Genomic DNA, 25,670 nt, shown 5'->3' with positions numbered 1-25,670 from the left:
TCAGAGTATCGCCGATATGGCTTTGAGGGATAGACTAACAGTTTCAGAACACGGTTCATGGCCATTAATGAGGTAAACGGGTTGAGTAAATTGTATCTTCGTTTCACTACTGTTACCCTCAAAAAAATATTAATAATGTTATTACCAGTAAGTTCTTTATGGTTTAGCCATGAAGGGAGCAATCCACAGAGAACCGTAAACAGTAGGCTATCTTCTCCACTCACTGAACAGCTGCTGCGCTGCGCGCGGTGCACCTGATCCCGCGCGTCTCACGGGCGCATCATCTGTCCAATAGCAGTCCGCGTCTCTCCACAGTCCCCGCCCATACGCGCTGATTGAAGTTTCATTATTTGCATCAAGAGCCGCGCTCATCCACTTTTACTTTCACGCTCTTCAGCAGAACACATTTCTTTCAGTTCGCCAAGATGTTAAGTTCGCTCACCGGTTTGTGCATTGGGATTACACTGTTATTAAACAGCGGATTTGTGGTTATGAGAAGGCAGGACCCGTCCGGGGCTCTTGGCAGTATTTTCCGTACGAGGTGCGCCGCCAGGTGCCTGAGCCTTCACAGCACGCGCATCGCTCTCTCTCCAAAACATTTCCAGGTAAAGAATACAAGTTGACAAGTTTAATGTTCAAATTAAATGTAGTGAATAAGACAGGTCATTTATACATAAATAAGTACCTTAACCTGCCTTGTTTAGTTACTTTTTATTTACAACAATACTAATATTACCACCAATAATAACGGTTAGAGAAGTTATGCTATGCTATTGGTTCAATTTTAGAAAATCCAAAGAGACCATTCAAACACGCTCATGTCTATAGGATGGAGTAATCTAAGTGCAAGTGTAACATCACTCTACACCTTATCAGTTCCAATAAAGCTTTTTTTCAGTTATATAACTCTATTTGAAGAGCTATACATCTGCCCTTTTATTTTACAAATCAACACAAGGAAACTCACTCACCAGCTCATCCATTTGAATTCCTAACCATTCACTCAAGGGAGTTCTGACAGGGTACTGTATAAACAAACATGTATTGTATAGAATTGGAAAACTGGTGACACAGCTGTACAAATCTCTGCTAGTCTGAAATTTAACACTGCAGTTTGGGTTTTCATTAGAAGTTTAAAGTTACTTGCCTCTCTGTTTATGGTGGTTATGACATTAGAAGGGTGTGTAGTGTAAGAGGGTTGTGTGAGTGTGTGTATGACTTATACGTTTTTGCATGTGCACATATGAATGTGTGTGTTGAGATCTTTGTGTGTGTGTCTGCACTTTTTTTCCGCTTCCAACAAACTCCCTTGTTACTGTGATTTTATTCATCCTCGTGTCCTTCCTGATCTTTATCATGAGCAGGGTTGGGGAGTAACAAAATACATGTAATGGGAATACATATTTAAAATACAAAATATAAGTAACTGTATTCCACTACAGTTACAATTTGATTCATTGTTGTTTAGAATACAGTTATATTCTAATGTATTTTGATTATTGAAGAGATTACTTTCAGACGGAAACATTTATACATATAAATTATGTGATCCAAAGTGCATTTGAGCAGCAGAAGAAATAGAAACAAATCTTGAGTAAATTGTCAGCTTTTTAATTGTAAGCTAAAATGCTATTTCCAGCCATTTTACATACACATGTTACACATGTTACCAGGCACGATCATATTTTTTTATTAAGAAAATTCCCGTTGGATCGTAATTTCTTTTTTTCTAGTAAGACCTTTTGATATTAGGGCAAAAATCATATTCTTGATAATAATTTCTGTATTGTTTTCCTGTAAAAATATCAATTAGATTTATCTTTACAACACAAGATATTTAGGTTTTTCAGAGAATGTATTTTTAACATGTCTTACTGTTTTTATAGTAAAAAAAAATAATCTACCAGTGCAGAAGAAGTATTTAAACGTATTTAGAATACATTACTGACCTTGAGTAATCTCTAATGGAATATGTAACCCTCCCATGTAAAGTAACCCTCCCAACCCTGAACATGAGTTTGTACTGCCATCAGACCCAGGAGTAGACAGTTAGATGGCTAAATTAATTTACAATTCCTTCCCAAAGATTTAGTACTGAATTATGGCGAAACGCTTTAACATTACTCCTGTAGGCTACTGTTCAGTGTATAATATTAAAAAGCCATACCATAATTAGCAAGTGTCATAGGGAATACTCAGCTTCAACAATAAATTGTATTTTGTTATTGTTACATGCATGTTATGCCATGATAACAACTTAAAGAGGACAAATGTAATGTTTCTACATGAGCAAACAAATGCCACTTACTGTTCCGAGCCCATGCCTGTGATTACACTGACCTTTAAGTGACAGCCGCTTCCCTTCAAAAAACCCTAAGAAAAGCTGTCCAGATCTATATAGCAATACAAATTATATCCCATCTTCAAATGCCCTGTATGCTTATCACAGTGACAGACTTGTAATCTGGGCCAGACATCAGCGCAGAGGAAAGAAATGCACATCAGTCTCTGTTATCAAATGCTTTATTTTTCGGCAAGCTGTCCATCTGGAGATGTTATCAAATTAGACAGTGCTCTAGAAGCTCCTCATTGTCTCAGCACCGCTTCCACAAAGGGTTCAAAGCGTTCCAGAGTTCTTGGACTCAAACAGCAGCTAGTGTTCCCGAACAGCTGCCTTCATTTTGCTGTCCGAGTAGGGGCTAAACTGGAGTGAATGCCTTTCATATCTGATGATCATTGTCTTCGGGTCCATATCCCTAAAGCCCACTTACGCTGTCTCCCGAGGGGGGAAGCCATTTTGGCAATTATCCCCCTTCCTCTCATATCAGTGTCATATCAATGTAGACTAGGGTCATGGATTAATTTAAACGGGTTGAGCTGAATGTCAAGTTATACTGTGGTGTGGCGTAACATCAAACTATACGGAGCTATCACTGATGATCAATGATTACCGGTATTTAGCGAGCATTTGATGTGGTTCAGAGAATGTCAGATGTGTTGGTGTTATGCAGCCAGTTATGCTGAAACACAAATCTTTCAGTTGTCTCAATATCCGGTATGACTGCCATTGTTTGGTTATTTCATCATCAGTCATTGCTGTTTTTTTTTTTTCTCCCATTAAGAGATAGTCAGGCTTTTAACAGACTTCAAAGAGAAAAGTGTTGTAAACATTCATAAAATAAAATAAAAATAATTGTAAACAAATTTCACCAACAGGATCACCAGGTAAATGGACATGCTGCTTCCAAATATTAATGAACCCTGAAATCGACCCCATTCTGCTGTATTGCTGACTATAGTGCCATACCCCTTCAGACATATTTTGTTAGTGGTTTGAATGTTGGAAATCACAGACTGATTCCAATTGCTGAAATCACAGTGCGATCAGTCTGAATTTCACACATGTTTGTATAGTTTGGGATTTGAGCACATGTTTAATGTGCACATGAACTAATCATGCTTGTGCTGCAGGCTTTATCCACTGATCCCACCACAGAAGAGAATGGATTTGTTTAGCTCTATTCCCCACAGTGGTGTAGTCGTAAGATCTGGCTGAGATAATATTGTGGTTTCTTTAGTATCCACACACCGTGTGCAATAAAATATACAGTCTTTCTAAGTGCATCATGAAGGTTTTATCCTTTTGCTATTGTGCTGTTCAATACCCATGATTTTCAATACCCATGATTCTCAACACAACAAGACTGGCCAGGGGCTTTATCCTTTGTCTTTATTGTGTGGTCTGCCAACCAAATATGCTGCAAATAAGCTTAAAACAACTAGTGTCATCCAGATAAGCAAAACACTTTGACAATTCCTGACATGCATTGGAACATTCTGAGATCTGCTACGCTAACAGATTTTGTGGTTGCTGATGAGTGATGTCTGATGTTTCTGTACTCACGTACCCTGGCTAGTCATCTTAATAAGGGAGGGAATCTAGACTGACTGTTCTGGTTTATGAGCAATTTTATTAACATTGCTGTAGTTAGGTCTATGTTTTTAAATAAGAATAATGGGAAATATCTGTTAAAAGGCTCTCAGTTCAGTGGGGGTACATTAAAATAACGCAATTTAAATGAGCCTGCCTGATGTGACTGGTGATAACAGAATTCTGACGTGCAATTTGATCTGTCTCTTCTGTCCGCAGAGTAATGGATCCCTTGGATGGTGTCAGAGCCATAAACAGTGTGCAAAGGTAATTTCTGTCAAAATTACACAGCATTTCACAGCAGCTTGACATAAAAGACAACACAGATCTGTCATACTAAAATTGGTATGCCTGTGCAACTCCGTAATGACATCATACATCATCGTAAAAGCTACTGTAGGTGTCAGCTATTGCCTTGGACTATTATATCCGTGCTAGGTGGTTGTCGTACAGAAATGAGATTATGATTCACTAGCAAAGCTAGAGGTCGCATTAGTAATGAGACTGATACAAATAGAGCTGAAAGGCTGCATTTTCTTATTCGTAATATATTATGCAGCCAGTGTTTTTCTTTTCTTTTCTACTTCAAGGCAAAATGCTAATTTCAGTAAAGAACTCAACCCACTTTTCTTAATGAGAACATTAACATGCTGTAGCAACCTAGTCATGAAATAACAATAATATGCCTGTAGCACAGAGGGAATAGAGCTGAAATGTTGCCAATGCAGATTTTCTTCACATTTCACTGTGGTATTATGTAAAGCTCCCTTTGATGTATTGTTCAAGATGAGGGCTGCTTTCCTTTGAATGCTCCATGCTTGCATTCCTTTACATATCAACCAGCTATTACAATCTGCAAAATGCTGCACAAAATACATTCACGATTGTACAGCTGGATATTTTGAAATATTTAAAAACAGTTCATGATTGCGCATGTTATGGTTTAGCGTCTAAGCAGACTTTTCATGACTTGAGGGGCGGCTTTAAGGATTTGAGATATTTTATGCATTGATGTATGTGTGCATATGGTTGGAAAGAGTGCTGAACGTGTTTTCATATCACCCTTGGGGTAAGTTTACTGCAGCCAGGGTTTTGACCTTTCTTCTACAATCCATGAAAACATTTGGCCAACTGGTTCATGGATTGTTTTGCATTCTCTAGAGAGTTTTCTCCTCTATTGGCTTCAAACAAGGACAATGGCTTTTTAAACTCTTTCTGTTCATTATACTGGATCCACGGTCAGTTATCCAGAAGCTTAAGAACAATGGAGCTTTAAAACCCTGCGTGTCAGTAATATTGGGGTTAGTTTAGTCATTATTCAGGCACATTTGGATCAGCCTAACTTCATGGGTCCCTCATTTAATTGTTTCCTCAATTAGGAAATTAAAAGCTCTTTTACCAATTAGGAACTGTTTGCTCTTAAGTACACAGAAATGTGTGTCAGTAATTTTCTGTTAAAATATGCCCCATGGGATTCTTGGCTCTGATACAGCTAGACTATTTATGAGTCTCTATATGAGACCTTTGTAAACAAGATTGAGTTCCTATTATAACATCAGTGGTTTGTGCTGGAATTAAAGACCCCATTCATTAGTGTTGGCTCTCAAGCCTCATTCAGGTGAACATGCCTCTAAACGTCACTAATTCTGTTTTGTGAAAATCCCACAACAAAGCATGAATCTCTGATTAAAGAGCTGTATCTTCAGCCACCGCATGCACACATGAAACATATGGCAGCCTTTGTTCTTCTGACCTTGTTTATTGTTACGTCCCGTAACTGGCATTTTCATTCTGTGTGTGTATATATAAAAAAAAAACATTGAAACTCATAATTGCCTTAGAGTGTTTACAAGCTAGACTGATACCCAAAAATGTCATCTCAGAATGAGTCTGAACTGTCTTAGATGATGTTCCTTCACAGAAGATAGTTAGCTACCAAAAGGGCAGTTAACTAGGGGTGCGTCTTAATCTGCTCTCTTGTTTATTAATAAGTTCACTGCCCAGGGAGTCTGCCATTTCTCTGGCTTTCCCATTGACAAAATTATTCCAATCTGTGCACTGAAGTATTTGCTGCCCAGAAGTGTCCAGAAAGCACTGTAAAAGCTACTGAGCATCGGCTGCTAACTATATTCACTTACTGGAAATGTTCATTATCATGTCTCGGAAGTCAGAGGACTACACAAGTGTACAGTAAATGTATGAAGACAAAGCATTAATTTTCAGGTTTTGAAAAGAGAATTTGTTTATAAATATCTTTCATTCCTAATGTGTATGAAAGGGAAATCAACCTGCAAACTTGTGTGTTCTGCAGTTTTTTTTAATGAAGCAGTGATTTACACTGTCAGATAAAAGTTTTGAATAATGTACAGATGTTGCTGTTTTGGAAGGAAATTGGTAATTTAATTCACCAAAGTTTCTTTTTTGCCATTTTTTACCTAATATTGACCTTCAGACATGCCAGTCTATAGCATACTGTGGCAAATCAAAAACAAAAACAAAGACAATGTTAAGCTTCATTTAATGAAACAAATAGCTTTCAACTGTGTTTGATATAATGCCAAGTACTTTTCTAGTACTAAATGAGCAATTTAACATGATTACTCAAGGATAAGGTGTTGAAATGATGGCTGCTGGAAATGAGGCCTGTCTAGATCTGTTCAAAAATGATGTATAGTGATGATGCTGTTTTTTACATCAGTAATGCCCTGACTCTACTTTGTGATCAGCTTTCTCTACAAACTCGTCAGTCAATCATTGTTTTGAGAAATGAAGGCTATACAATGCTTGAAAAAAGTACACAAAGGTGTACACTACAGTATTTAAAGACAAAGAACAATTGGCTCTAATAAGGACAGAAAGAGATGTGGAAGATCAGATGTACAACTAAACAAGAGGATAAATAACTCAGAGTCTCTAGTTTGAGAAGTAGACGCCTCATATGACCTCAGCTGACAGCTTCATTGAATTCTACCCGCTCAACACCAGTTTCATGAACAACAGTAAAGAGAAGAAGAATTGCAAAGAAAAAGCCACTTTTTAAACAGAAAAACAAAAAGAAATGGTTAGACTGGGCAAAGAAACACAGACATTGAACAGATTATTGGAAAAGATTGTTTTGGATCTTAACCCCATTGAGCTTGTGTGGGGTCAGCTAGACTGTAAGATGTTTGAGACGTGCCTGACAGGACAGCCACATCTAAGGCAAGTACTACAGGAAACGTGGGGTGAAATGTCACCTGAGTATCTGCAAAGCTGTTATTGCTACACGTTGAAGATTGTTTGATTAAAATTCTTTGAAGTAGTTTAAGAAGTTCTGAAATTAATATTAGTAATTAGTAAAATTAGTCATTTTTCACATTATTAGTGTCCTGACTATACATTGCGATAAGTTGAATGCCACTTTGGTGAATAAATGTACCAATGTCTTTCCATAAGAGCAAAATCTGTACATTATTCCAAAGTTTTGGCCACCAGTGTATATTGTAATTATGTTGTACCTTGCTTTTTATATTTGTTTAAATGTATAAAACAATTATTCTTATTTACTAACCTTCATTTGTTCCAAACCCATATGACTTTCCAGGGCCTGAAATTCGGCACGTGATTGCGGGTATTGCGCACAATTTTTACAATTTCCACAGGTTCCACATTAATAATGAGGGGAATTCCCACACACTTTTTTCACTTCAACATTTAGCTAAGAACTGGTAAACCAATCAATACAGATGAACAAATCAAATCAATAATCTTGTATTTATATCAAATCGTAATTCCAGAATCTCGCAAATAAATCAACTCTTCTTAGTCTTTCTCTCTGCCTCTTCCTCTCGTGCAGCAGCTAGTTGAGTTTAGTGTGAGCACGTGCAATAAGGGAGCACATTTTGTCGCATATTTAATGAAATTAATATGCAACAAATTCAAACACCTGTTAATTCGACATGCGAATGGCATTGTACAGCATCTCTGTAAGTTCGCAAAGCTGTCAACATTGAAAGCACACAATGTGATGAAGCGATCTCTTTTTCCTCCTTATATATCGTGGCACACCCTCATAAGTCATAAATTATTCATAATACAGCATCTTTGACAAAAATGGGGAGAAATAGCAAAAATGCTTTGTGTAATGCTACCAGTAATATAAATAGTAAAATACTATAATATTAAAATATTCATAATTAGGAATGTAACGTGTCAAGGTTTCACAGTATACTAAAGTTTTAAAAAGAGACGGTTATCAAACCGTTGACAATTATAATTCACGGTATTGCATTCACGGTTTTACTTGGTTTTTTTAATTTTTTTTTTGTACTATCCTAGTAAAGAAATTACATTTTCTTGAGCAGTACAACTATTCTATAATAAAAAAATATTTTGTCGAGGTAACTTAAGATTGTTAGTTTTTTTTAGAGCAGCACAACAATTCTATAACATCAAATATTTTGTTGAGGTAACAAGATTCTTTTTTTTTTTTTTGAGCAGTACAACTATTCTATAATAAAAAAAATATTTAGTTCATGTAACTTAAGATTGTTAGTTCCCCTTCTGTCGCTCTCTCCACGTTGTGTCGGAGAAGCGACACTAGGGGTCTCTCTTGAGCGCCGATATTCACCTCTGATCTTATTGAAAAGGGCCAATGGGAGTTGGCAGTCAGTATTTGCATACCCCGCCCCCGGACATACGGGTATTTAAGCGGGGCAAATACGGGAGTTCATTCAGAAAATTTCTTCGGAGCCGATGGCCTGTCTGCAGTTTGCTGCGAGTTACACGCCACTTAAACGTTCCTGTTTTCCTCTGACGATCTGCATGCTGTTGGATCTTGACGGCGCACAACAGCGGCTTTCTCCTTCTCAGTGCACGGCGTGCATTGTTGCCCCTGAGCGCTTCGACAGCGCAGACACGCATACACACACACTGTGTATTAAAAGAGTTTTTACTAAAAGAGTAATTTTCTCTAAAAGAGCAAACACAGCGGCGTTGAACGTCCTTTTAAGGACGCGTCTTTTTCAAGATGCCTTTCTGCCCCTGTGTCGTTCCTGGATCGCGGTAGAGTGCTCTCTGCTTCAGACGGCCACAGGCGCTGTCTCGTGTGTTTGGGCCGCGATCACACCGAGGCGGCGTTTGTGGATGGTTCATGTTCTCACTGCGAGAACATGACCATGACCACGTTAGCGATCGCGGCTTGCTTTCAACAGAAAGCAAGCCACCCCAGCTGCACCCGCATTGCTCCTTCTTCCCACGGGATTGAGGACGGTGCGGTTGGCGCTGAGGGCGATTTGAGGCGGCAGCGGGTGCAGTTTCGCCGGGTAACCCCCTCGAACCTCCCATTCCCGACACGCTCGCTGGTCTCCGTCCACGCCAGCGGCGATAGCGGCTCGCCTCACGGCCCGGCTGTCTATCCTCCCGAGTCCGAAGCAGATGAGCTCGCCGCTGCATCGGAGAGTCGCGGTGTCTGATGCCGAGGACTCCCCTGGACTGCCACCTTCGGGCCAGCAGGCCCAGGCTGAGGCCGACGCTCAGATGTCCGACATGCTTGCCCGGGCCGCCTTGAGCGTGGGGTTGGACTGGAACCCTCCATCCTCCCCATAGCCTTCTCGGCTGGATGATTGGTTCCTGGGGGCAGCGCGCTGTTCGCGGCCTCGCATCCCCCCGGTCCCTTTCTTCCCGGAGGTGCATGATGAGCTGACGTCTACGTGGAGAGCCCCGCTCTCCGCTCGTCTAGGTGCCACCTGCTCCACTCTCTCCACCCTTGACGGCGGAGAGCGCCACGGGTACGACGCGATTCCCCAGAATGATAGTAGCCCTACCTCCTTGCGGGGTCGCCCTGTACTCCCATCCAAGCCATGTAGGACAACATCCTCGCTTAACGCGAAGGCCTACACTACGGCTGGACGCGCTGCCTCCACCCTGCATGCGATGGCCCTCCTGCAAGTCCACCAGGCCAAAGCTCTCAGAAACATGCACAGGGTGGACCTGATCCTGATGTGCTGCAGGAACTGCGCTCAGCGACCGACCTTGCCCTGAGAGCGACGAAGGCCACAGCGCAGGCACTCGGACAGACGATGGCCACCCTAGTGGTCCAGGAACGCCATCTTTGGCTCAACCTGGTCGAGATGCGTGAGGCTGACAAAAAACGCTTTCTGGACACACCTGTCTCCCAGATTGGCCTTTTCGGTGACACCGTCGAGGACTTCGCCCAACAGTTCTCCGCGGTGAAGAAGCAGACGGAGGCCATTTCGCACATCATGCCCTGCCGCAGACCTGCCGCTACGGGCCCTGCCCCGTCTGCCTGCCGAGGGTGTCCCCCTGCGAGGAAACCAGCTCCTGCTCCGCCTCAACCCGGGCCCAGCTCTCAGCCCCAGCGTCGAGCACTCCGCAGGCGGCGCACGCCCCCTGTCTCACGAACCCCCTCCAGGACCCGGAAGGCTCCCAAGCATTCCTGAGACAGCCGACCCAAAGCCGAAGACGTTAGCTCCGGAGGTGGTAAGACCGCTCCGTCCCCGGTGGAGGGCCGGGAGGAGAATCCTTTGTTTTTTCATTTGCCACACCCCCTGACGGGGCTGTGGTACCCACATTCTCAATAAAAGAGCTATTTCCTTTGCCTCTGGGTCACCTGGCCCGCAAATGCCGTTTTCACGGCAATGTGCTTTCAGATCACAACAGTCCCGGTACACCGGACGCGACGATCCCGCCTTCTGCCTGCCCACGACTGTCCCCCGGCCGGCCGGTTCAGACGAGTCCAGAGGACGCCAACATCAGACCTCCTCCTCAGTCAAGAACCCGCCCCTGCCGGGCGCGCGGAGCAAGGTAAGTGCTTTGAGTCTATTCTCAGCACCTCAGCCTCAGGCCGCAATGAAGCCGCCCGACGCTGCATTACCTGTTCCGCCCCGCTGCGAGGCCCCGCCGGGTACGTCCAAAATACACGTCCCTTTGGTGCCCCTAGCGCAGAGCTGGGAAGCGTGGCTTTCGGACCATTCGACTCGGTTACGCAATTCAGTTTTCCCGGCTCCCGCCCCCCTTCAGGGGCGTCCGCTTTTCCGCAGTACACGGCGAGCACGCCAGTTCCCTGCGCATGGAAATCGCGTCCCTCTTAGCCAAGGGCGCGGTAGAGCCCGTCCCTCCAACCGAAATGAGGAAGGGTTTCTACAGCCCTTACTTCATTGTACCCAAGAAAGGCGGCAGCTTATGACCAATCCTGGACTTGCGAGTTTTCAATCGGGCCTTGTTAAAACTCCCGTTCAAAATGCTTACGTAGAGAAATATTCTGGCTGGCGTTCAGCATCTAGATTGGTTCGCAGCGGTGGACCTGAAGGACGCGTACTTCCACGTCTCAATTCTGCCATGACACCGACCCTTCTTACGCTTCGCGTTCGACGGCCAGGCGTTTCAGTACAAAGTCCTCCCCTTCGGCCTGTCTCTGTCCCCTCGCGTCTTCACGAAAGTCGCAGAGGCGGCCCTTGCCCCGCTACGAGTAGCCGGCATCCGCATTCTGAACTACCTCGACGACTGGCTCATCCTAGCACACTCTCGAGATTTACTATGCACACACAGAGACCAGGTGCTCCGGCACCTCAGCCGCTTGGGGCTTCAGGTCAACTGGGAAAAGAGCAAGCTCACTCCGGTTCAGAGCATCTCTTTTCTCGGGTTGGAGTTAGACTCAGTCTCAATGACAGCACACCTCACGTGCGAGCATGCTCAGTCGGTGCTGGACTGCCTCGCTTCCTTCAAGCCAGGCACAGTGGTCCCTCTAAAGATTTTCCAGAGGCTCCTGGGGCATATGGCGTCCTCCGCGGCGGTCGCGCCGCTGGGGTTGATGCATATGAGACCACTCCAGCACTGGCTCCAGACTCGAGTCCCGAGACAAGCATGGCACCACGGCACGCATCGGGTAAGGATCACCCCCGCCTGCCTCAAAACACTCTGACCCTGGACAGACCTCTGCTTTTTATGGGCAGGAGTGCCCCTGCAGCAGGTGTCCCAACGCGTCCTGGTCACAACCGACGCCTCCCGGTCCAGGTGGGGTGCCGTGTGCAGCGGGCACGCAGCAGTGGGCCATTGGAAAGGGGCCCCGCTGCGTTGGCACATCAATTGCCTGGAGTTGCTGACCGTCCTTCTTGCTCTCAGGAAGTTCCTCCCGTTAGTTCGGGACAAACATGTCCTCGTGAGATTGGACAGCACCACGGTGGTGGCGTACACAAATCGCCAAGGCGGCGTACGCTCCCGCCACATGTCACAACTCGCCCGCCGTCTCCTCCTATGGAGCCAGCAGCGACTCAAGTATCACGACAATGCCTGCCCGGCAGGGAGTGGAGGCTTCACCCCCAGTCGGTCCAGCTAATTTGGGAACGGTTTCGCAAAGCCCAGGTAGACCTGTTCGCCGCCCAGGAAACCTCCCACTGCCCGCTCTGGTACGCCCTAACAGAGGCTCCCCTCGGGACAGACGCGCTGGCACACAGCTGGCCCTCGGGGCTGCGCAAGTACGCATTTCCCCAGTGAGCCTTCTTGCACCGGTGCTGTGCAAGGTCAGGGAGGACGAGGAGCAAGTCACGTTGGTGGCCCCCTACTGGCCCAGTCAGACTTGGTTCTCGGAACTCAGGCTCCTCGCGACAGCTCCTCCCTGGCGAATTCCCCTGAGAAAGGACCTCCTCTCTCAGGGACGGGGCACGCTCTGGCACCCGCGCCCAGACCTCTGGAACCGCCACGTCTGGTCCCTGGACGGGACGCGGAAGAGCTAGCCGGCTTACCGGCTACCATTGTGAATACCATCAACCAAGACAGAGCCCCCTCTACCAGGCACCTTTACGCCCTAAAGTGGTGCTTGTTCGCAGATTGGTGTTCTTCCCGAGCCGAAGACCCGCAGAGATGCGCGATTAGGTCAGTGCTTCTGTTCCTACAGGAGAGGCTGGACAGGAGGCTGTCCCCGTCCACCCTCAAGGTGTATGTTGCCGCTATCGCCGCCCACCACGATCCTGTAGACGGCAAGTCTTTGGGTAAGCACGACCTGATCCTCAGGTTCCTGAGAGGCGCCCGGAGGTTGAATCCCTCCCGGCCAGGCCTCGTTCCCTCCTGGGATCTCTCGGTAGTCTTGGCAGGACTCCAGAGACCTCCCTTCGAGCCTCTCGAATCAGTTGGACTCAGGGCCCTCTCTCTTAAGACGGCCCTGCTGATCGCGCTCGCCTCCATTAAGAGGGTCGGGGACCTGCAAGCGTTCTCTGTCAGCGACACTTGCCTGGAGTTCGGTCCGGCAGATACGTCTTTGATCCTAAGACCGCGACTGGGCTATGTGCCCAAGGTTCCTACCACACCATTCCGAGATCAGATAGTGAACCTGCAAGTGCTGCCCCGGGAGGAGGCAGACCCAGCCCTTTCGTTGCTGTGTCCAGTGCGCGCCCTGCGCATTTACCTGGACCGCACACAGAGCACCAGACGCTCTGAGCAGCTCTTTGTCTTCTTTGGGGGACGGCAGAAAGGGAATGCCGTCTCCAAACAGAGGCTCGCCCACTGGGTTGTCGACGCCATCACACTGGCTTATCACACCCAGGCCGTGCCCCTACCCTTGCGGGTCCGAGCTCACTCAACAAGGGGTGTTGCGTCCTCGTGGGCACTGGCCAAGGGCACCTCCCTAGCAGACATCTGTAGAGCCGCGGGTTGGGCAACACCCAACACCTTCGCGAGGTTTTACAACCTCCGCGTTGAGTCAGTTGCGTCTCGTGTTTTCTCAGGTCCGAGCCCGTAGAACTCGGTAACACGTAGACCGACCTTCCGGGTGGATCGCTTGCGCCCAGTGCCCTTTTCCTGACGTCTAGGTAAAGTAGTATGCCTTCTTCCCAGGGCGCCCCCATTCCGAGTCGGGCCCCTGGTCGATTCCTCCCCAGCCCTCCGGGTCCGCGGTTCAGCGGAGGAACTCGCCGACCCAAGCCACTGCGGGTACCCTGATGGCTACCCTGTACTGGTATAGGTGCTCCACAGGTAAGGCCTCCTGCTCGGACTCCCCCTGTGTGTAATTCCACGGTTCTGTCCCCTTACGAGTGGACCCCCGTGTCTCCCTTAGGCAGTTACAGCTGCCTCGGTCGCCGTGCTGTGGCAACTCCCCCCTTTCGAGGCTGGATCTACCACCGCACCATACTTTCCACACGAGCCCTAAGACGGCCGTGTGACGTGTCTACCACTTTTCCTCCCCAAGAAAAAGGGCAGGTGCATCCCTATATGCATGTAAGGGCCCCGGCCGTGATTGCTCTATGCGAGAAACATAGAGAGAAAAGAGGCCCAGCCAGGCTGGCCCGTTCCCATGTTGGCAAACATTGCCTTGTTTCCCTCCCAGGGTAACTAGAAGGACTCCGATGTTCTTATGGGGTATTGGGGAAGGGTACGTGCAGCCAGGTACAGACGATGCGTGGTACTGGATGAAATCCCTGCCCGCCTCTGTATCAGCGGTCCATGTACAAGGTTCAGCGCATGGCAAGATTGGAATGGGTCCCCTAGTGTCGCTTCTCCGACACAACGTGGAGAGAGCGACAGAAGGGGAACGTTTGGTTACGTATGTAACCTCTGTTCCCCGAGGGAGGGAACGACACTTTGTGTCTTTCCTCCGCCATGTCGCTGAACCGAGCCACTGTTGTGTCCGGACCATTTCCGGCTCCTCAGAAAAATCCTGAATGAACTCCCGTATTTGCCCTGCTTAAATACCCGTATGTCCGGGGGCGGGGTATGCAAATACTGACTGCCAACTCCCATTGGCCCTTTTCAATAAGATCAGAGGTGAATATCGGCGCTCAAGAGAGACCCCTAGTGTCGCTTCTCCGACACAACGTGTCGTTCCCTCCCTCGGGGAACGGAGGTTACATACGTAACCAAACGTTTTTTTTTAGAGCGGCACAACTATTCTATAACAAAAAATATTGTGTTGAGGTAACTTTGTTGAGGTAACGAGTTTTCTTTAGAGGTGCAACTATACCATAACAAAACTTTTTAATCTGAGCCAATTCAGATTTCATTTTGTTCTTTTGTACCAAGTAATAATATGTTTAAATTGGAAACTACAATAACATTGCCCTAGTCAAAAACTGAAAAAGTGAGACAATTTTAACAAAACATTAATTCATAAACCAGTTTGAGACAATGTTTACAACACATTATTTAAAAAACCTGTTAAAGGCATTAGGATCAGGATTTCTCTTAAAGGAATTGTTCACCCAAAAATTATAATTCTCTCATCATTTACTCCCTTATGGTGTCACAAACTTGTATTCATTTCTTTCATCTGCAGGAAGCACACAAAGATAGTTTAATAGATTTAAGATTTTTAAATCCATTCAGTGCAAGGCAGTGGGGTTAAAAACTTTCAAGATCCAAAAATTATATAATGGAATAAGACTCCAGTGATTGTATTCTGAAGCGATATGACTGGTTTTGGGTGAGAAACAGACCAAAATGTACCTAATTTTACACTATAAATCTTGACATCCAATCTTATCACTTCAGAAGACATGAATTAAACCACTCAAGTGTTGTAAATTATGAGAAAATTATCATTTTTGGGTTAACAATTCCCTTTAAATATTTCCCAAAGGTGAACCAACCCACAAAACGCTGTTTCATTTAATAAAACATCCTGTGATACAAGATGTTTTTAAATGGCATAATTTAGTAAATAAGTAATACAACAAGTAAACATTTACAATAAGTAAAAATTATTTATGAATTTAATAAATAAATGAATTTTATGCTGTCTAAATATGCCTTTTGGACCATCAAACAGCCAGCTGCCTGATGGTACCCATTCACTTGTATTGTATGAACAAAAAGCTGAAATATGGATGGCTTAAATGTACATCATGAGAGATATAACATTTTTGAATTAACTAATCCTTTAAGACTACATTATTAAAATAAAACATTGCAGTTTAAAAAAAATTCACAACACTGCCACAATTGAATATAAAATATTGTTTGACAGAACAGCAGCATGTAGGAGGAACACAAATCTGTGTTTTCCTTTTAAAATGATAAGGATGTTCTATGAAAAAATAGTCTGTTATTATGTATGATTGAACATTAGTATTGTATATCTAAAAGTAAGGGACTGAACTATGTTGGTGCACTTTTCTCCCTATTCCACAAAGATGTTCTGCACTGTCTCAAATGCACATTGAGAAGTCCAAAGCGTACTATGAAACCCATGGGAAAGTCAGATAGGTCCTCCATGAACACTGTTACCTCCAGAATGATGGCAAAGTTTAGACAGCTTAGAGAGGTTGTCCTCCATCACTTCAAGATGTTCAGTTTCCATCCTCTGGTTTAGGTCTCCCCTAAATCTGTTTACTAAGAATTATATAATTTAATGAGAAATTATTGTGCATGGTTGTGTAAATATAAAATCAAAACTCAAATACACTCATTCAAACAAAACATGGCTTGACATTGTGTGCTAACCTGAAGCTTACCCATCTTAAACACTCAAGGAAAACAGCCACATTGAAACTGTGTGCGCTTACTAAATATAACTGCACCTTGTTAAAAGAATGGTGATCAACGAACAATTGGCATGAACTTTCAAACATGTAAACACATTTTGTAGACAAAAAGAAGAAATATTACAAAAATATATAGAAGAGGTCAATGTCTTTCAATAAACTAACCTGTGAGTTTGTAGACATTTATAGGTTACCTAAATTAACAAGCATTATATGGCTTTCAAAATAAAGTTAAAAACTCACCAGACAGGTGTTTGATATTGCTTCACAGTCCCTGAGGTACAATGGGAGTCCCTGCAGAGCTGTAGTAATTCTTTGAGATAGGATGTCTGTCGTCTGTTGAAGAAGAAAATAAATCATTTCAGTCATCATTGACTTCTATATGATTCCTCACAAATCATAACAAAGTCTCATTTTAAATGTATTAGGGATGGCCAAAAGGTCAGATATTAAGGGCGGGTCAGGGCATAAATGTCCCCAAAGGTGACACAAAATGGCAATAGAATTAAAAATGTGGAATGAATTCCTTTTCTTTTCTTAATTGTAGCATCTGATGTAGTTAATATTCTATTCAAGGCAGTTTTACATGTAGCATAAAATATTGATGTAGAGATTTAAGTTGATTTCATTTTATGGGTTAGAGGTAATATATTCTCAAAATACTTATTCATGCAGATAACAACTCATTTTAAAGTATTCATAAGTTTAGGAACCATACCTGCTCATCAAGTGTGTCCCGTATAAGTTTCATCTTAAGGTCTTTTTACACAATACATTTTGATGAGGGTGTTGCTATGTTCATTAAGAGATGTCATAATGGCTGTTTTGAGGTCCACACATGTAATTTTTGAACTCAGGACAGACCTGAGGGAGTGAAAGAGAAATTAATATAAGTCTATAAACTTACAAGCCTATAAACAATCAGGACAAATAATATATAGACGATTCATGTAGCTTATTTGCTCCTCCAAAATGAGGCCAGGTCATTGCTCATTTACAATTTGTTTGCTCCTAATAGAGAAGGAGAAAGTATAGAACTATTCGCCATTATATCAATTTGTAGGCAAACCCTGAGGTCTAATTCGCCATGGGTTCCCTCTGGATTTTCCTATGGGTTTTTATAATGGGATTTTTTAACTTGTGTAAAATAAGGTCTGTGGTAAACATTAAGTCAAACTGTAATATCTATAAAGTCTTAGAGTGATTATTGTGTAGTTTGATTAAATATGATTGTAAATTGTGTATAAAAATTATATAATAATTGTATTTAGAACCCCTGTGAGCAAGCTGAAGGTGACTGTGGCAAGAAAAACAAAACTCCATAAGTTACATGGACATTTTCTACCTTGAGATACATGGACGTTTTTATTTTACAACATAAATTATACACAGTCATACCTTAAACGTCAATTTTGAAGCCGCCGTGTGTTTTAAAAAAAAAAAAGTGTGTAATTCAATACGACTTCAAAATTCATGTTTGAGGCATGACGGTGTGTAATTTATATTGTAGAACAATATGGCCATGCATCGTCAAGGAATGTTTACCACAGACCTTATTATTTTACACTAGTTCAAAAACCCCATTATAAAAACCCATTGGAAAATCTAGAGGAAACCCATGGTGAATTCTCTTCCGTGTTTTTTGGCCTAAAAGCTGAACAACTCTATTGTCAAATCCATGTTCCTTTTCTTGACTTCAAGCTCAATCTGGTCCCTTTCATGCTCCAGTGCAGCAGCATCCACACCAACAGGATGGTCTGGAAGAAAATTGATTGTGCAGAGGAGATTTCAATGCAACTGTTGAATTAAAAGTGCAGACACCGCAATGGTACATGCCAGCGTGGGTGCCAGAACTTGAGCCTGTAGAATCTCAGCAGCAGATTTTCACTGTATTTTCAATATGTAGAGTACACTGCATGAAAAATGCTCTCAAGGTAGATCTGAGATAATACACAAATGTGAATGGTCAGGTTAATCAACGGCCAAACAATTATTAACAATAAAACAGACAATTACTTTAATTCCTACATTTAAAAGAAAAACTGCAGCACAGTTGCCCCACAAAATAGGCAGAAGGTTCACCTTCCAACAGGACAATGACTCCAAGCACACAGCCAAGACAACACAAGTGTGGCTTAGGAACAACTCTGTTAATGTCCTTGAGTGGTCCAGCCAGAGCCCGGACTTGAACTCAAACGAACATCTCTGGAGAGACCTGAAAATGGCTGTCCTCTGATGGTCCCCATCCAACCTGATAGAGCTTGAGAGGATCTGCAGAAAAGAATGGCAGAAAATTCCCAAATGCAGGTGTGCCAAGCTTGTTGCATCATACCAAAAAGGCTGTAATCGCTGCAAAAGTTGCTTCAACTAAGTGAGTTAAGGGTCTGAATACTTATGTCAATGTGATATTTAAGTTTTTTTCTTTTAATAAATTTGCAAACTTCAAATGTATGGAGTGTAAATCGATTTGGAAAAAATACATAATTTAAAGCATTTTAGCATAAGTCTGTAACAACAAAATGTGAAAAAAAAGTTCTGAATAATTTCTGAAGGCACTGTAATTTTTTTGCGTGTTGTACAGCGATGTTGCTGCTATGTTTTTAATGCTCAACCTCTTAATTATATTAAGTGGATCAAGGCTCATGCTAGTGTTTGAATATGTGTTCGTGATATAATGATTCACATCATTGGGTAATAGGGATGGGATGAGACACTGCCAATGCTTCTTGTTTAGGCCTCTGGCCTCAAATTGACAGTTAATCCAGTGGCCTCCTGTTGCACAGAAACTCATTTAGAATCATAATAACCATACTCATACAGCACTTAGCCAGCTCTTCACTGAAGAACTCTTTAAAGCATTAGCATGCAGTAAGTACATGCAGAAATTCCTCATATCGAGGCACACTGCAAATGTTTAAGTACACAGACAGCCCTACCTAATCAAAGATCTGCTCTTGAATATTATTATACTCCCTCAGCAAGTGGCCTTTAGGCATTTGATATTCAAATGCGAGGGAAATAATTAGTGTGCCCTCACAATTCTCTTAGCCTCGAGTTTTATCGCTGCTTGAAGTATTAGTGCTGTGGCACCACTGCAAGTTCAAAAACAGAGAGCGAAAGCCAATTTCATGACATGATGACAAGATTTCAATTACTATAATAAATTGCTGAGGGTGGGAAAGTCAGTCTCTCATAGCAGACTAAACAAGGTCTGGAACCTCCTTAAAGCAAGTTCGATTTGTCCAAACGTTAGCCACAGACGTGGGTGGGATTCTCGCTTTCCACACTGCATTATCTGGACATTGTTTTAAATTTGAGTGAGATTGCTCTACACCTAAAGCAAGCATTACTCCCTCTTATGGAGGGAGTGAGCTCTCATTTTACCATTTTGTTCAGATTAAACAGATCTTATTTTTCATGTTATGGTAAAAAGTGCAGAACATGCATAACTAATCCTCGGTTTGTTTAGTTTCTTCAAGTGTGTGTAGTGCAAATGCATCTTAGCTGAACTGGAGCTAGCCCAAGGTTTCTTTCCAGCTCTATCTCAATGTCCTCAGCTCTTAAATAACCTTTATTTTGTAAGGTGGAAGGCAATGCTTGATTTGAGTCTGAAATGGGGCGGAAAACTAACTGCCGCTGGGGTACAATAAAGACACTGGAAGCAAGAGCTTTCATGGAGATTACAGGTTCCTCACTGAGTCAAGAAGAGTGGAGTGGGTTTGGTACAATCTAAAAGGTGCCTTTAGAAAGGTGATCACTGCACTTTTGCAAGACTCAGCATTAATTTATACACGGCAATCCAGGATCAGAATTCTTGAAGTGATTTATGGCCAAGATGTGTACTATGCTTTGTCCAGCAACATGCAATGCATCACATTGGGCCGTTGCACAAAGAAACTGGTTAATTGAGTTGGCTATTTAAGAGATTGATAAATGAGACTGGAGTTCTGAATGTGACGTGCCTCAAAACAAGATAATGTTTACAATTGTAAAGGTTTAAGAGCAAGACTGAATGAGAATATAGTCCTTAAAGAGGCAAATGCATCTACTGTGACGTAGTAGTTATGATTTATATTTGATACATTTATAAAGTGTTTGGATAGGAGGTGTTTTGCATCTACTTAAGCATTCCACAAGAGAGAATTACCCAAAGAGAAATGGGCAGGGAGACATGGATGCATATCAAAAGACTGCATCATATATCACCTGCCCTATCCTTCTGTACTCTACTGTATATGATGCTGAATAATACATTTAATGCATGACACACTTTACAGTTCTCTTTAATGCATTAAAAGGGATTGTTCAATAAAAACAAAAATAATCTGTATTCATAAATACTTGGGATGACATAGTAATTTTCATTTTTGCATAAAATATCCCTTTAACAGATGCTTTAAACCTAATTATTTCAGAATGTTAATCATTTATGTGGAACAATTGATTCATTTAAATCGTTTCATACTAATTTAACAAATTTTTACCACTTATTGCGCAATATAAACATGCAATAAACATTAGCACTGTACTAACATGATTAGACTGTACCAATAATGTCAGTAATTTACTGCAGTTTTCAATATGCTTGAAATGTCATTGTTTCATTTAATGTGTTGTTTTCATGATGGATGATTTTATGCGTATGAGAAATGAAATCAGGCAGAGCACAGCATTCTCTCAGCTTCACAGGCAACTCTGAGACAGTGTTTCGTTTGGTTAGAGCACACAAGCTCCAGGCTATCGCAGCAGGGCTCTGGCCGCTCTGAGCTCTATAAAACTGCCTCCTTTTCTGCCTCTAACTGCCCCTGTGCCTCTCCCATTTTAAATAGTTTCCGACAACTGCTCTGCTGTCTTTAAAAGTTGTGTGTTTTTACTGCCCTCCCAGATAAATGTGTTTCCCACTCTCATTCTTATTCAGAAACATTGCCCCAGGATAACCTCGACTCCCCATCGTCTCAGTCACACACACACGCACGCACGCACATGCACACATGTATTAACAATTCACCCCACATTCGACACACACACACATTCCGTTTCCTCACCAACGGAAATGCGCCTCCACCTCATTCTTAGCAGTTTCCTCCTTATATTAAATACCTGGATTAACAAGCATTTTAACGCAATTCTTGTTCCCACTTTATATTAGGTATCTTTAACTACTACAGTATGTACTTCTTGTTACATAAATAAATGAAGCATTTCATGATTTTGTTTTTCTTCAAAACAAAAGTCAAAGTCTTTTATTTACAGTATCACATATGCATGAGGTGCATAGGCAGTTATCTCTTGAAAGACTAAACTGTGCTTATGTAAAAAAAAAAAGAACATAAAATTGAAACAGAATAATAAATATAGAAGAATATAATATGGAGATCACATTAAAAGACCTTTAACCAACATATGTGTAAGCGTAAGCGTGCACTGCTCCACACAATCAGAACAGAAAGCTGAGACTGCAGTGAGACTAACATCTGTGTATCTCAGCATATATCAATATTCATCAGAATAGGCTATGTTTTTCCAGTCTTTAACTGTCCAGTTTTAGTGAGCCTGTGCCCACTGCACCCTCAGCTTTCTGTTCTTGGCTGACAGAAATGGAACTCGATGTGGTCTTCTGCTGTTGTAGCCCATTCTCCTCAAGGTTTGATGTGTTGTGCATTCTGAGATGATGTTCTACACGCTACAATTGTACTGAGGGGTTATCTGAGTTACCAGTCTGGCCATTCTCCGTTGACCTCTCACATCAACAAGGCATTTTTTTTTTTGGCATCATTATGAGTTAACTCTAGAGACGGTTGGGTGTGAAAATCCCAGGAGATCAGCAGTTATACAAATACTCAAACCAGCCTGTCTGGCAACAACAATCATGCCGTGGTCAAAATCACTGAGATCTAATTTTTTCCCTATTCTGATGGTAGATAGAACATTAACTGAAGGTCCTGACCGGTATCTGCATGATTGTATGCATTGCACTGCTGCCACAAGATTGGCTGATAAGATAATCACATGAATAAGCAGGTGTACCTAATAAAGTGGTCAGTGAGTGTATATATACTGTAAAAATTGTTTTTCAGGTAAACTGAAAATGTGATTAATGTGGAAACATCTTTTTTCAACTTAGAAATATGATTAAATATGACTAAATCAACCTGATTTCATTATGTTACTCCTGCAAAAAAAATTTTTTAAGGTAAGATCAATTAGAAATAACACCAGAAGTTAGAAATATATGCAGTTTACACAAAGTAATTATTGTGTACATGCGTGCCTTGCTGCAAAACTCTCACAAGATTTACACTGCTTCTACTGAGGTTGGAGTAGGGGTAAGGTTAGTATAGGGGTAGGTTTAGGGTTAGGGTTACGGTCAACAGTGTTATTACACATGTATTTACATGCTGGTACTCTACATGTTGGTACAATCTAATAACACATATATGTGCACAATAATAAATATATTGTATCAAATACTTATTTTTTACTACATAGTAGTTAAAGACACCTAATATAAAATAGGTCCAAACTCTCTAACTAGTGGCCACTGAAACTAATCTTTGCAGAATATTTCCCTTTGAAGAAAATGTAGAAGATTCTTAATTTAACCCAATTGTGTGGTAAATGTTGTACATTCCTGCGTATCTTAATCATGATCATCAGAGTAAAGGAAACTGCTAGATCAGGAATAAGATGGCATAATGTGTAATGTTCACACTCTCTCTCTCTCAGAGTGCTCATGCAGTGCAATGTTTAGCCCCAGCACCATAGTGACCGCTGTGCCTCATCCTGGCATGAAATTGGAAATGTGAATTCCCCAGAGGCAGCCACAATCACTCATGCAGGAAGTGAAGTGTCAGTTCTAAGGAACATATTAGATAAGAGATGGAGTGATAGAGAAGCAGTGAGAGAAAAGAGAGAGAGTCAGGTGTGGACAATGAAATGAGAGAATTTTGACATGTGTGAGCAGAATGACACAGCTTGAACGATTGTAATGCTGAATGCAAATGTCAGTGATCACAAAGTTTTCCAAGGTACAGTGATCTCTCCACTGGCATTTCCAAGTTGTTAAAAAGGTATTACCAAAGACATCAAACTCCTACATATGATCAGAAACAATATCTCTCTCTCTCTCTCTCTCTCTCTCTCTCTCTCTCTCTCTCTCTCTATATAATTCTTATTATTATTATTATTTATTTTTTCTGATGAATGATTTACACTCTAGAATAATGATGTAGCTCTTCAGATCAGCAGCTGTATGCACCAAACTACTGAAAACAAATGTGTTTGGCTTTAACATACCTTTGACTTTGATTGTATGGAAAAAGAATGAGAATTTTATACTCAAGTCAGTCGAGACTGTTTCATGATACTCAAACCTCTCCTGTCTGTTCACAGTGCCTGGAGCCATGCAAAGACTCCTGGGAGTTGAAAGACGGACCTTGTCAAGATTTATGTGAGGTACAGACCACAGCATTCTTAACCGATCTAGTAGTTTCTGGGATGTGCTCTCAACAAGCTTGAAAACTTTTTGATCCAAAATAGATTACCTTGGTGTTCTGGATTTCCAAATATATATTAATCCTCCATTGTCTGTCTTGACAGACTTGGCTAACATGTGAGTGGTCTGCCATTGTTCAAAATGATAATTTTTTTAAAAGTCTGAGAATCTGTTTGAACATTTTTGTCCGGTTGTGAATCCTGTAATTGTGGCAGAATCATGGCTTTTTCTCTACATTTTAAAACATTTGGCCAAGTAATATTTAGCTTTCACTGTTGTAGGAACTTAAACAATACATATTAGTTCTTTCATTTGCCAGCACTGATCAAGACCTTCATCCATCATTTTAAGACTTTTGTGCTCGCAAATATAAATCAGCAGTTTATTCATTCACAACACATGTAACACAACACATCTTGTAATCGTCTTGTAATGAACATATGGCCAGAAACAAGCAGTCTTTCATTAGTAAGATATTAGATTTGTACAGATAATAGACCTTATATTCTTAATAAGTGCACATGCAGTGTTCCATAAAGAAGTATATTACATGGCTATTTAATCTACACCATTACTAACAGGTGCATAAAATCAAGCATACAGAATGGGGCATACATTATCTGTTTAAGCATGGCAATTCCCCTGTGCACAGAATGAAGTTCAAGAAATGGTTTACAGAGTCTGGTGTGAAAGAACTGGACTGGCACTCACAAAACGCAGACACAGATTGCAAGCCATTATCGATTAACATAAGTGCCTAAACACATTGATGCTCATGCCATGTGTCTGAATGAGAGAAATTCTCAGCACTCATGTTCCAACATCTAGTTAAAAGTTATCCCAGAAAAGTCAAATCTATTATGGCAGCAAATGGAGGACCAGCTCCTTATTAATCCCTATGGTTTGGAATTAAATGCTCATCAAACACAATGTTTGGATGCGGTGTTTACATACTTTAGTGTAACTATCCAAAGACAAATAAATTACTTATAAAATTATTGCTAGAATCTATGGCACAGGCGTTAAAGGATGTCTAACCATCTGTCCTGTACACCATTGCATCTCAGCACGCATTTCCCAAGCGTCGCGGTGAGTGTGTGACGAGCTGTGAGTTCCTGCGATCAGTAATGGTGGTGAAACAGGGTGATTGCCCGGCACCAGAGAAAGCCAGCGGGTTTGAAGCTGCATGTGTGGAGGGATGTGAGGAAGATGGAGAGTGTTCAGCCCAGAAAAAGTGCTGCCCAAATGGTTGCGGACACACCTGCCAGACCCCCAAGAACCTTTACAGGGGTAAGACCTTCTACTGATGATACACAGATGGCTTAACAGAATTAACAGAAATGTTTTGGTTCAATACAAGTTAAGTTTAATTAACAGTATTTGTGGCATAATGTTGATTACCACAAAATGTTTTTTTAATCTTTTTAGTATTTCATTTTTTAAATGAAATGTATTTACAAAAAAAGTAAAAAATATTGGTTACAGTAAGGCAATTACAATGGAAGTAAATGGGCTAGTCCATATATTTACCAGTGTTACCAGATTACATTTATTAATAAGTGATTTTATCACACTAAAATAATGTTAACAATTATGATGCTTGCGTGCTGTGGCTATACTTATAAAACGGTGTGTATTTTAATGTTTATGGACAGGCCCCATTCACTTTTTAAATAAATGAGGGATAAGTCAATAATGTTTTTGTGCTAATCAATATTATGCCAATCAAATGCTGTTGATTGAGCTTAACTTGTATTGAACCTCAAAAAATCCT

The 25,670-nt window shown here is 42.0% G+C and overlaps 1 protein-coding gene across 2 annotated transcripts in view; it reads left to right on the top strand.

The window, feature by feature from the left end:
* Positions 1 to 371: 371 nt before the first annotated feature.
* The window catches only part of anos1a (anosmin 1a), a 33,594-nt gene continuing 8,295 nt past the window's right edge, over positions 372 to 25,670 (top strand). For both annotated transcript variants that reach the window (XM_052127476.1, XM_052127474.1), the window contains exons 1-4: positions 372 to 605; positions 4,151 to 4,198; positions 23,794 to 23,856; positions 24,964 to 25,186. In XM_052127476.1, coding sequence (XP_051983436.1) covers positions 426 to 605; positions 4,151 to 4,198; positions 23,794 to 23,856; positions 24,964 to 25,186 — 514 coding nt within the window. In that variant the 5' untranslated portion in view covers positions 372 to 425. The remainder of the gene's footprint in view (positions 606 to 4,150; positions 4,199 to 23,793; positions 23,857 to 24,963; positions 25,187 to 25,670) is intronic.

The sequence above is a fragment of the Xyrauchen texanus genome, chromosome 5 (assembly GCF_025860055.1).
Source record: "Xyrauchen texanus isolate HMW12.3.18 chromosome 5, RBS_HiC_50CHRs, whole genome shotgun sequence".
Taxonomy (NCBI): domain Eukaryota; kingdom Metazoa; phylum Chordata; class Actinopteri; order Cypriniformes; family Catostomidae; genus Xyrauchen; species Xyrauchen texanus.
Note: the sequence above shows the minus strand (reverse complement) of the source record. Positions and strands in the feature narration are given on the sequence as shown.